Source organism: Eucyclogobius newberryi, unplaced genomic scaffold (assembly GCF_026437365.1).
Source record: "Eucyclogobius newberryi isolate DKJ021-1_F unplaced genomic scaffold, fEucNew1.0.hap1 SCAF_11, whole genome shotgun sequence".
Classification (NCBI taxonomy): Eukaryota; Metazoa; Chordata; class Actinopteri; order Gobiiformes; family Gobiidae; genus Eucyclogobius; species Eucyclogobius newberryi.
The window spans coordinates 19,162,923-19,175,723 of NW_027315735.1; the positions used below are offsets into that span (position 1 = coordinate 19,162,923).

The 12,801-nt window shown below is 39.8% G+C and overlaps 2 protein-coding genes across 7 annotated transcripts in view; one reads left to right on the top strand and one right to left on the bottom strand.

Annotated features, from left to right (window-relative positions):
* Positions 1-2,937, top strand: part of dlg3 (discs, large homolog 3 (Drosophila)) — a 45,768-nt gene extending 42,831 nt beyond the window's left edge. For all 6 annotated transcript variants that reach the window (XM_072437151.1, XM_072437157.1, XM_072437164.1 and 3 more), the window contains one exon: positions 58-2,937. In XM_072437151.1, coding sequence (XP_072293252.1) covers positions 58-164 — 107 coding nt within the window. In that variant the 3' untranslated portion in view covers positions 165-2,937. The remainder of the gene's footprint in view (positions 1-57) is intronic.
* tex11 (testis expressed 11) lies at positions 2,858-11,292 on the bottom strand. Its single transcript, XM_072437288.1, has 29 exons — positions 11,176-11,292; positions 10,757-10,866; positions 10,554-10,638; positions 10,384-10,463; positions 10,230-10,310; positions 10,050-10,169; positions 9,842-9,922; positions 9,679-9,764; positions 9,549-9,606; positions 9,381-9,476; positions 9,222-9,303; positions 8,894-8,972; positions 8,666-8,817; positions 8,496-8,581; positions 8,271-8,408; positions 8,102-8,204; positions 7,866-7,990; positions 7,716-7,801; positions 7,420-7,473; positions 7,311-7,351; positions 7,161-7,238; positions 7,005-7,075; positions 6,637-6,750; positions 6,382-6,454; positions 6,155-6,304; positions 5,984-6,092; positions 5,646-5,766; positions 4,977-5,144; positions 2,858-3,162 (listed from the first exon to the last, which is right to left on the bottom strand). The coding sequence occupies exons 1-29, from the start codon at positions 11,201-11,203 to the stop codon at positions 3,094-3,096; spliced, it is 2,724 nt and encodes a 907-aa protein (XP_072293389.1). The 5' UTR covers positions 11,204-11,292; the 3' UTR covers positions 2,858-3,093.
* Between the last annotated feature and the right edge of the window lie 1,509 nt (positions 11,293-12,801).

A 12,801-nucleotide genomic window follows, 5' to 3' on the forward strand; every position in this document is an offset into this window, starting at 1 on the left:
ACAATAATTTTTGTGTGTCCATGCAGCAAATATGTGAAAGCGTCTTTGTTTCTTCAGCTATTGTACAGGGTGATTCACTAGAGGAGATCTACAACAAAATCAAGCTAATCATTGAGGAGCAGTCTGGCCCCTACATCTGGATTCCCTCCTCAGAAAAGCTCTGAGCTCCTTGTGGTCCCTCTGCATCACCACAGAGACCCCTTCTTACCAGAGACCCCATCCGAGCCCCCTCTCGCCTCCTTTTTGCAGATGTTTCATTACAAGTTTTAGTGTCATCATTATGTTAATCTCTAAATGAAAAGAAATCTTATCACCATTACTGTGACTGTGCACACCCCTGCATGAGTTTCTCAACAAATCCATTCAAGACTGGAAACTCCATTCCAACGGAATTTGTCAATGAAAACAAAGGGAAAAGGAATTATCCTTTTGTGAACTGGAACTAAGTGAAGACCAGAACGCTTTACTTTGTGTGACATGAGGAATTCAAAAAAGCTGCAGGAAAAAGAAGCAAATTATATTTAGACGGGACTTTGTAAATGTCCATGAAATTACACAAGAAGTGAAAACCAATAAAAGTGTTTTCTAAAGACGGGATCAAATCAAGCCTTGCTGATGGTACTGTGTCAGACGTCATCTTATTCTTCATAATGAGGTGAACATTTGCAGAGAAACTGATGATCTACTTATACAAATCGGCTTGCTGTTTGGTCGTCTGCCAGTTGTCTGTCGTGCGGCTGAAAAGGACCTTTCGGAAGGGGAATCAAAAGGAAGAAACGTGTTAATCTACATTTATATTATAAAATCACAAGATTTAATGCTAAAATCCTAAAATTTTACTAAATATTAAAAACTACACATTTACACTTCACTAGAGTTGTCAATTTGGAGGGCTGTTAGATTTAATATGTTTTTTTTGTTTTCTTCTATGTGGGGTATTTTTGCTTGTGATTTTTAGCTGCTCTGTGTAAAGGTGGGGGGTAGAGAAGTGTAACCGGGCTCTCTGCAAAATACCAAACTGCCTTACATCAAATACAAATTCTGTTTTGTGACTACCTGTTGTCTGTAAAGGAGGCTGTTCATGATTCACAAAGATCTGAGAGCAAGGACTCTGCTGACCTTGACTTTTTATGTTTTTAAACTGCCACACGGGGCCTGACTTGAGTGCAATAGAAATGTATGTGTCTTGTTTGTGGGCACATTTCCTTTTCTGTACAAGAATTGGCTTTTTTGATTACAATTTCAACAGACTGAGCCTCCTTACTTATGTTATGCAGCAGATCACCCTTTTACACTCTCTGCCTTCCAATAGATTATCTGAATGGTCACATGGTACTGTCCAATCTGCCACAACTCGGTGGCCTTAAAACGGGTAGAACAAGACAATAATTGTATTGGATGTTCTAACAATTAAAGTGTCAATATAACCAGTTTTGAATTGTCCCCTGTCCCCTACCAAAACACTAAAGATGGGTTTGACTCAACCACTATACTTTGTCCATCCTATATTTATGAAACGTACCTGTTTGTGGGGGTCAGACCGTTGACCTCATGTTACTGAAGTGAACTAAACCAGCTTGAAGAGACAAACCGATATCAGTTATAATTCTACGGAGTCGTGTGGAGCTGGATACTGAAGGTCAAACACAGGGTTGATATTTGAAATTTGGTTATGAATTCAGCTGTTTATTTTGTCCGTAGCGAGTCAGAAACCAGAAGTCCATAGGTTTCAGTAACAGATGATTGAAGACATTTCCATCCTCCACTGCAGACTATTGTATTGTATGTTAGTGTTTACATGTAGAACGGCACATCTGAGCCACTGAAGGAGGGAGTGCTGAGGATGTTCATCAGAATGGCTTTCTTCCTCAGATAATGAAGAGTGCACTGGAGTTTTGTTATCCTTAGAGCCATCAGGAAGTAGAGCGCTCGGTCCCTGCTGGCCCTTTCCCGCAGAGCATCTTTACCTGCAAGCATTTTCTGAACAGGTGGTGTACCTACCTGCCAGGCACCACTGCTTAACCAGCTGTCATTACTTGTGTCAAAACTATAGTTCAGGGAATATTCGAAGGGAACAGAGCCATTATAAACTGCTTGCAGACTGTTTTCAAGGGTGTGGTGGTTGTACAATGTAAATAAGCCCCCAGCAGACCCCAGCACTTGTGCTTTATGCATGTGTGACAAACACTGGGACAAACATTTATAGACCACAAACGTCAGGTAAGTGAAGTTGAGATATTCTTGAGAAATAGATTGCATATATATATATGCTGTATTGTGGCTATTTCTCTTTAAATGCCTTTTGGAAAACTTAACTAGTCTGGATCTGCTTCCCTCAAATAAGACCTGTCTACATGTGATTCATTGTGGAACATGTGTGGGTGTGTAGAATAAAAATATAAAAACAAAAGTCATGCCGGAACATTTCAGGAGCATTGATCAATTCAACATTTAGAAGTTAAGCATTGGTCCTCCCTCGTGTTTAGTTAAATACAGCTGACTGTTAATAAATGTGTGATACCTCAGTCAGCCATGTCAGAGCCCAAAGAAATTTCATTTGACTCTTTCCATTGAGGTCGTGGTTTACATACAAGATAGAATCTGAATGCATATGTGTATAACAGATGAAGGTCTATGTGAAGAGAAATCTACTTTTATTTGCTGGGTGGGGGGCCTTGTTTGTACTTTGGGTTTTGTTTTATGATTCTGTTGAAGCACAGAGGTGCAGTAAGTGCTTGACAACATGAGCCCTTTGATTGTACAGTAGTTTCCTTCCTGTCACCGCAGGTAGTACAGCCTATCGGGACACTCGGCCTCAAGGTCTTCCCTGTCCTAGTTCTGAGGAAATACAGTCCTGCAAATTTTTTTTGGGTTTTATTTTGGGACTTGACAAAACGTATTTGTTTGAAAATAAAAATATGTGACTCAGTTATCAGATCTTGATGTCCTTGTCATTCTACTTCTATTGGTAACTTTAAATCATAAACAGATCAAAATGTACTTTTAACTTCAAAACACAGAAACTTAATTGAATTGTTAACAACACAAACAATAATACTGAATTGAACAAGAGACACCTTCAATACAATGAAACTATTCCTTAATAACACTCTTCTTTGCTCTGTCCAGCCTGTCCAGGACTTCAGAGTAGAGACCAGACATCTGTGGGTACACAAGAGTCATTACAGTACAAGTATAAATGGTGGCTGTTCATCCCTATACAATATGTGGTGTACCTGTGTCTGGTAGTACAGTATGTGGTGTACCTGTGTCTGGTAGTACAGTATGTGGTGTACCTGTGTCTGGTAGTACAGTATGTGGTGTACCTGTGTCTGGTAGTAAAATATGTGGTGTACCTGTGTCTGGTAGTACAGTATGTGGTGTACCTGTGGCTGGTAGTACAGTGTGTGGTGTACCTGTGTCTGGTAGTACAGTATGTGGTGTACCTGTGGCTGGTAGTACAGTATGTGGTGTACCTGTGGCTGGTAGTACAGTATGTTGTGTACCTGTGTCTGGTAGTACAGTATGTTGTGTACTTGTGTCTGGTAGTACAGTATGTGGTGTACCTGTGTCTGGTAGTACAGTATGTGGTGTACCTGTGGCTGGTAGTACAGTATGTGGTGTACCTGTGGCTGGTAGTACAGTATGTTGTGTACCTGTGTCTGGTAGTACAGTATGTTGTGTACCTGTGTCTGGTAGTACAGTATGTTGTGTACCTGTGTCTGGTAGTACAGTATGTGGTGTACCTGTGTCTGGTAGTACAGTATGTGGTGTACCTGTGTCTGGTAGTAAAATATGTGGTGTACCTGTGTCTGGTAGTACAGTATGTGGTGTACCTGTGTCTGGTAGTACAGTATGTGGTGTACCTGTGGCTGGTAGTACAGTATGTTGTGTACCTGTGTCTGGTAGTACAGTATGTTGTGTACCTGTGTCTGGTAGTACAGTATGTGGTGTACCTGTGTCTGGTAGTACAGTATGTGGTGTACCTGTGGCTGGTAGTACAGTATGTTGTGTACCTGTGTCTGGTAGTACAGTATGTTGTGTACCTGTGTCTGGTAGTACAGTATGTTGTGTACCTGCGTCTGGTAGTACAGTATGTGGTGTACCTGTGGCTGGTAGTACAGTATGTTGTGTACCTGTGTCTGGTAGTACAGTATGTGGTGTACCTGTGGCTGGTAGTACAGTGTGTTGTGTACCTGTGTCTGGTAGTACAGTATGTGGTGTACCTGTGTCTGGTAGTACAGTATGTGGTGTACCTGTGTCTGGTAGTACAGTATGTGGTGTACCTGTGTCTGGTAGTAAAATATGTGGTGTACCTGTGTCTGGTAGTACAGTATGTGGTGTACCTGTGTCTGGTAGTACAGTATGTGGTGTACCTGTGTCTGGTAGTACAGTATGTGGTGTACCTGTGGCTGGTAGTACAGTATGTGGTGTACCTGTGTCTGGTAGTACAGTATGTTGTGTACCTGTGTCTGGTAGTACAGTATGTTGTGTACCTGCGTCTGGTAGTACAGTATGTGGTGTACCTGTGTCTGGTAGTAAAATATGTGGTGTACCTGTGTCTGGTAGTACAGTATGTGGTGTACCTGTGGCTGGTAGTACAGTATGTTGTGTACCTGTGTCTGGTAGTACAGTATGTTGTGTACCTGTGTCTGGTAGTACAGTATGTTGTGTACCTGTGTCTGGTAGTACAGTATGTTGTGTACCTGTGTCTGGTAGTACAGTATGTGGTGTACTTGTGTCTGGTAGTACAGTATGTGGTGTACCTGTGGCTGGTAGTACAGTATGTGGTGTACCTGTGGCTGGTAGTACAGTATGTGGTGTACCTGTGGCTGGTAGTACAGTATGTGGTGTACCTGTGGCTGGTAGTACAGTATGTGGTGTACCTGTGGCTGGTAGTACAGTATGTGGTGTACCTGTGGCTGGTAGTACAGTATGTGGTGTACCTGTGGCTGGTAGTACAGTATGTGGTGTACCTGTGTCTGGTAGCTCTCCCTGAGAGAGCGCAGGTGGATCACAAAGCTCATGGCGAGGCCACACCACTTCTCGGCCTCTGGATACTGAGTCAAACTGAAGAGCAGGATCCCGGTGTTCCAGGCACGAGTTAGCAACCACAAAGTCTCCATTTCGGGAAAGTCATCTGGCTGCACAGGCAAACAGGAACATAATCAAAGGAATATTCATTAGAAACGGCTCGGGTAACTGAGCCAACTTACTGAAAGGGAACTCTACTGACACCCGCTACTACTTAGAAAGCCTTTACACCACTGCAGTTATGAATCATGCTTCTCTGTCTTTGGTTTGCTCATAACTTTTCACAACTGTTTAATCTCATCCTATTACTTTGATCCAAAAAATGACATGCTTTCACTTGTGTCAAAAGGAAATATGAACGGTCTCTACCGCAGGGTAATGTCCCAATAATTTGATGCTTTTTGCAGCTGAAGCTCACCGGCAGTGTGACTTGTACAGCACATTAACATTCAAATTGGCAGGAAGGGGGTGGTGAATGGAAGCATCTGCTAATTGAAGTGGGGCTGAAAGCCCATTGATAAAAAGAGCCTGCAGAACAGCGGGCAGGAGTGGAGTGGAAGAGAGGGGGTTAATTATACAGCAGCAGCCGCTTGTGATTGGTGCTGACTCACTGCAGCTGCAATGATGGACAGAGCCTCCTCATAGTAGTCCCACACCTCCTCCAGAAGATGGGCCTCCACTTCTGATACACCATTTGGTAGGGACAGCTTTATCAGGCTGTGAAGACACTTACTGAGCAGATACACAGAGACAAGAGCACAAAGTTAATATTTATGGTACTTATGGTTAACACTTAGGGTTAAAACCATAACTGTCCTTGGACAGAGGTCTCTGTCCACCTCCAATTACAGAGTCAAATAGGCAGAGTAAAGTGGCTTACCAAAACAATAAATTACATTATACAGTGGAATATAAGAATTGTAATCTATCAAATCTGAAAAAAATATACCTGTACCGAGATAAGTCGGTCTGTGGTCGTTTCTTGTGTAGAGAAAGAGCGACTCTCAAGGCCTTCTTACACAGCAGTGGAAAGTGGACAGGAAACTCCATTGCTAAAGCTTTAAGTAATGAAAATGCTAAACGCATGAACATAAAAATACAACAATCTTTTTTGTTTTACCTGCAACAGTTTCAAGAACTTTGGTGTCAACATTTTCCATTTGCAGCACTGACTCTAAGACAGTTTCAATTTTAGGATCATTGAGCTTTGCTCGGGCCTCAAACTCATATAACAACAGCAAAGTGTCAGTGGGGTCCATTGGAAATGTCCCTTCAAACATAGGCCAAAGGAGCATTTCAGGCTTAAGAATGAGATTCACTGAATTTTTAGGTTATAAGATTATTTACCAGATGCTTTCAGTGTTTTCCAGACTTCTGAGCAGATCTGAATATGCTCTAAAGCCTGGGTGAGCTCTTCAGTCTGAAAATCAAAGAAATGGTATGTATTCTGTGCTCGTCATTGCCATCTAGTGTTCATGTCAGGATACATGTACAACCGCTTAAACCAGCCTTAAATAACATTAGAAAAATGTTTCTCTAAAAACATAATTTGCTAAAAGATGACTAAGTACTAAATAACGTACTTGTGATTGATTGACAAACCTGGTTGATGTCAGGTGTTTTTCTACAGACTTCTAAAGAGGCTGCTGCTGCCATTAGCAGACATGTCTTCTGACCCATGAGAACGGTGCGATCTGGAGGGCACAGCTGGGATAGCTAGAGGTTTATGCACATTGGAGAAAAGTGAATATCAATCAAAGATTGTATCTGTCTCAAATCTTAATGAGAACAAATATCTATACATTATTTTTTTCTGAAATGTTACATTATAAAAAGAGACTTGTGAATACTGAAATGAAAAACATAATTTGTATGTTCTATTCAGTACTAAGCTGTTTGAACCTAATGCACCACACAAAGATGAGGATTTATCGATTATTGCTGCTACTACAGCTAATAAAAGCGCTTGCCTGGTAGGAGAGCACAAAGAAATCTCTCATCCGATCAGGATTGGACTCACACCGCAGCGCCAAGTTCCATGCTGCAGCAACACACAGATACAGTACTTCAGCATTTAAAACACCTACATGTCCAAGTTAAACGTTTGTGTTACATATAGTGTATACCAATCTTTCTGAACCAATTGGCTTCTTCAGTCTTCTTCTCAATGGTCATGTTTGATTGATGTGAAAGTTTCTGCAGCACTGAACACACATTTATGGTGCACTGTCAGTGCTGTGTTTGGTCATTTGATGAATTTAGTATCATGCACTTGCCCATTTTTAAATATGGTAGCAGAACGTCCAGATTGACCCCTCTGTGAAAAGTGTCAGCAGCATACCATAGTAACAAACATGACTTACTTTGATTCTGTTAGTACCTTACCTCAGCTGGTCACAGGACCTTTGTATTTTAGAAAGCACCAGTCGAATCAAACACCTATAAAAAGATGAATGGGAATAGTGAAGCTGACCTCCTTTCTTTCACCTACTAACAGTGTTATGCCGACACACACTTTCAGATGAGTGGGGGAAAAGGGAAAATAGGTCAGTGGCTCATGGAGGTGTTTGGGAAACAAAACAGTGCCAATGATTTATCAGCATATTATCTTTTCGCCCTCATGAGACCGTTAAACCATTTCAAAATTTCACAAAATTCATTGTACATATAGTCGTACGTACCTGAGTGCAGAAAGAACCTGGGTATCATCTTTGGAGTTTTCACACAAAATCTCAAGAGCTTTCAATGCAGTGTCTTCTTGTTCATTCTCTCAAAAAACCAACATTAAGGTAATGAGATGTTTTTAGTTTTATTCTGATGATAGATCTTACCTCTAAAGCAATCTTAGCTGCGAGACCGAGGAGAGAGGACAAGGCATTGTCTGAGACCAGGAGTTTGTCCCCAGTGGCAAGTGGATTCTTGGACAGAAGTCCAATTGCACTCACAGCCTGAGAAGCTTTAAGAATGTACAACACACAACAATACACCATGAGAAATGTAATAATTTTAAAGATATTCTGATAACCCCTACTGCGATTATAGTGTAATAGTTAGGGGTGATGAATACCTTTCTCAGCATTGTTTTCCTGCACAGCGATCTTGAAAACACTAAAGTGAGTAAAAATACTGTCTGGATCACACCTCTCTGCTTCTCCTACCGCCTCTTTAGCCTGAGAAAAATATAAAATTATGAAATCTAAAGCACATGAAATGTTTTTTATTAAATGCAGCAGTACCTTTTCCAGCTGATTTAAGTGTATGAAACAGGAAGCTCTGTTCCTTTGCAATTTAGCTAGGTTGGAGTCAATGTGACCTGCTTTGTAGAAACTTAGGGAGTAGTTGTACCATTGCAAAGATTCAGAAAAATTCTGGGCCTGTGAAAATGGGTAGTATAATAAAACATTAGACTTACATTGCACCTTTCAAACATTCAAGACATTTTTTTTACACAATGTACAAACCTCAAAATGCTTGAATGCTTTATCCCATAACAAGACATGTAGTGTAGAAACGACTTGTGGAATCAGTTGTTTACTTGTATAGTGGCCTATGTTGGTGTATTCGACATTAAGTGATTACGATTTGTTCGAGTTGCTTAACATTTTCATACTTAAAAAATAAAAATAGTTACGAGTGATGATATCCTCAATCTTCTGTTTGGCCAAGACCTCTTTTCCTCTTTGTAGAAGCAGCTCAATGTGGAAAACAAGCGCCGTGCTCTGGTCAGGGGATGACTCAAAATGCTGACACACTTGCTTTAAAAACTCAAAAGCGAGGATCTCTCTGAAAAAAATCTTATTGACTGATACAGTCCGTATTCGGAATAAAGACAAGATGTATCTTGTGTTTGACATATTACCTGTCATCTGACAAAAGTAATCTGACAGTGCTCAAACATACATCAAGAGAAACCTCGGATTGCAGCATCTCATCAAGTCCTGAAAGCAGCAGCTTCTCCATTAATGCTACATCGTGAGTACATCATAGGCCTATGTATTTTTCTGATAAACTGTAACTTACACAACAGTACATTTAGTATGTTTTAGAATAATTAGTAAAGGAAGAACAAGGTCATTTGTAGTTAATTTGCAGAATATCATAGAACTCTACTTAATAGTCAAGTTATTTTCTCAAATCCCTTGTTCTGACAATTTTAGTACAAATTAATTGCGTTGTAAATGACTAACCGGCTCTGATGTAATCCTCAGAGGCTCCACATCTCTGGAGAATTCTGATTTTTAAGTAAAGACCGGACACAGTGGCACTTTCCTACCAAATAATATACACAGTGTAGTTCAGAAAACGAACAATATGCAGCTTCACTTACTGTTAAAATTGTACAACACCTTATTGGCTAAAGTGATAGCGTTAAGAGCCTTCTCCTTAAACATTTGACAGTCCCACTCCAAATAGACGGTAGAAAGAAGTCTCAAAATCTTAGCCTGTTGACAAAATATTCTACTCTTTTTTTTGTGCAGAAAAAGAGCTAAAAATAAAACTAATAATATGATTACCTGGACCTCTGATCTGGGAGAGTAAGCTGCATTCATTTTCCCGATGTCATAGCTCTGGCTGTAAAAATAATTTGATTAGATAAAATACATGCAATAAACCAATAAACCAATAAATACATAAATAAAATACCTTAACCAAAAAGAGCTTTCCTCATACTTTTTCAGATTGTACATATCAACTCCAAAGTTATAGCACATCAGTGACAGGTATGCAGTCTGTACGAAATGCAGATAACTGGAGTTACTGTTATGTTTATTAATAAACATAAAATCTTATCCATGTTTTTATTTACCTCTTTAGGGAGCCGCAATAGCATGTCTTTGCACCGTTTCATGTACACTACAGCGTCATAATTATTACCTTGACATACTGACTGCAAGGGAAAGAAGTTTTACATACATGAAACTGTCCGTAAATGTATTAATTCCCTATGATTATTAAAAATGTTATGGCTGATGCGTAGAACAGCACACCCTCTACATCACAAGTGCACAGCTCACCGACTCTGCCTGGTACGAGAGGATACGAAGCAAGTCCTTCTCCACATCACCTTTGGATGAATGAATCTCACCATCATCTTCGACTCGAGAGACAAGTTGACTATACAATGTTTCCAAGCTCTAAATTGAAAAATTGCATTAAAATAAACTTGGAAGTGTTTGATGTACAGTTATTCTTACCTTTACAGCCAGTCTTAAAAAGCTGTCTGCCATCTGGGGATTTCTGCAGTCCAGCCATGTCCTTCCTGTCTTACTGGCCATCTTATAATGGTACAGAGGTAAAAACAGTCAAATAATCAGAGACACATGTTCGCGTCAAAAGGCGCGTACTGACCAATATCTGTTTGCGTAGAGCGCCCTCTGCTGGTCTTTCTGGCTCACAACAATACAGAAGAGTGCAAGCAACATGGCGTACTGGGAGAGATACTTTTACTTCAGTATATGATATTTTCACTATTAAACACTATGGCACTATGACACTATTAAAGGCTTCAAAAGATCTACCTTTGGCTTTTTGATGTTCGCTGATGTTATTTCCCACATTTCTGGTAACTGCCCAGTTCCACAGATGGACAGCACACTCTTCCAGCTGTAAATAAATATACAAATCATATTATTAATATATTTTTTTAAATTACAAAAGCATTTGAATCGACTTGCAAAAAAATTAAAACAACCCGTGTTAAGTGTAAGGACGTGTACTGTACCTGTGGGTTATTGATTTTTGGGAGATCTTGAACATTGGAAATTTCTGAATACAGTTTCTCAATTGCTTCGTCATCGGGCATTTGTTTTAGCAACAGTTTTTCTGCCAGACCTGGAAATATCGCGTAAAAACACACACTGAATAACCATAAAGTAACGTTACTGGCAGTTCTACAAGACGACATTTGACAAATGAGGTTTTGTATTCCATATCAATTGTTTATTTTAGATAGTTAAAGTAAATTACACAGATAAAAACATGTAAAACGCTAGATGTTTGTTTTAGCATAACGTTAGCTACATGTAGCTACCATTGACATACGGTTAGCAGAAGTATTCTTTTGCAAGTGACAGGCAAAACAAAGCTAACAAGTCCTAGCATAAGACATAAGACATACGACACATAAAACATAAAACATACATGAGATGGTCGAGGTAAACAGCTCCATCTTCTCTCTTCACTGAGACTGTCTCAGGTGAAGACTTTCTTTACTGGAGGATGTTGTTGAATGTCTCACTTAAACTAACTTTACTTATACGTTTTCTATGTCATTTTCAAGACATATGCTGATAACTAAGTGAATCGCATCTACTGTGATAAACACATATATTTTCTTCATATCTGACTCGTGTATCTATTGTAAATCTAAAAAATCCTTCAGATCATTTATCGTTCTCAGTCTGTCGAGAACAAAGCGCGCGAACCCGGTCAAGTCCCGTCACGTGACCCATCCGCCTAAGCTAACGCTAAACATTTGTCAACATCCAAACCATGGATCTATTATAATATAATCCAAACGTAACGTGAACACATTACTAACATAAACCATCCCTGTTCTGTCAGCTTTGGCGTTCTAAAGAAGCAGATGAGAGACACAGGTACATCATGTCATGTTAGTGCTTTAGTACTGCGTGAGTATGAAAAAAATATATAAACATCATGATTATTGAAAGGATAATTTCTTGGAGAGAATGCGGTGCATAAAGTGAACAGATGACATGAAGCGTCTTAGAAATGTGACTGTTGTAATGCTGTGCAAGTATAAAGATACATTCCATGAGCAACCATAAAGTGAAGAGCTTATTATATTTACATGCGAGCATCCTTTACACTCAGGGAAACATGTCGGCTATGTGCACACTGGATGCACTTAAGAGTTAGTGTTCATCTCAATGACTCCATTACAAACTTGTTAATAAGCAATTATCATTATTGTAGACCAGTTGGGATGGTTAAAGTTTGTCTAGAACTTCTTTGCCTGGCAGTTTGAGCAGACCACCCTAATAGAAACACTCACTCTTTATGTTTGTAACTTCCAGTAATTGTTTTCACCATCTTCTGCCCTCCTGGCCCCTGGGATGTCCTTTTTACTCAGCAAACAATTACACACATGGTTATGGACACACTAAACGCACCCTCCTCCTGATCTGGCAAAGTTTCACTAATGTCATTGTTTTTGTCTGAAACAAAATGAAAATATCCTGTTGAAGTAGAACTTGTCTTTTCTTTTTTCCTTTTCTTGTTTCCAACATATTGATTCAGTTAAATGTTTAATTTGAGGCTGCAGTGAACAGATGAAAAGATCAGGGATCCAAAGGCATATCCATAAGGCTATACATAGATAAATGGTCCTGATTAAGCCTGTAATCCCAGTATGAGGATGATTGATATAACATTGTTATTCTTCTGGTTTAAGGTTAAGAGCAGTGTGTATGTTTGAAATCATGACGTCCTGCAGTGTTCAGCCTGTTCTGCTGATGGAAGAAAGGTAAAGCAGGATGTTCTTATTTGGAGTAGTCTCTACCTCCAGCAGCTGCAGAGCACTTATGGACAAAAGATTATTTACTCTGATATAAAAAGCAGTGTATCCTGTCTCAGTCCTAAATATAAAACACAGTGTGTAATCAAAACCTGCTCAGTTGTGTGGCTCAGTGGTAAAGCCCCAGTCCATAACAGGAGCAGCCTTTAGTTTGAGGACCATCTCAGTTTGTGCAGTAGTAAATGGTGACATTTTATATATTTCTTTCCTACCTTTGTTGAGCACTC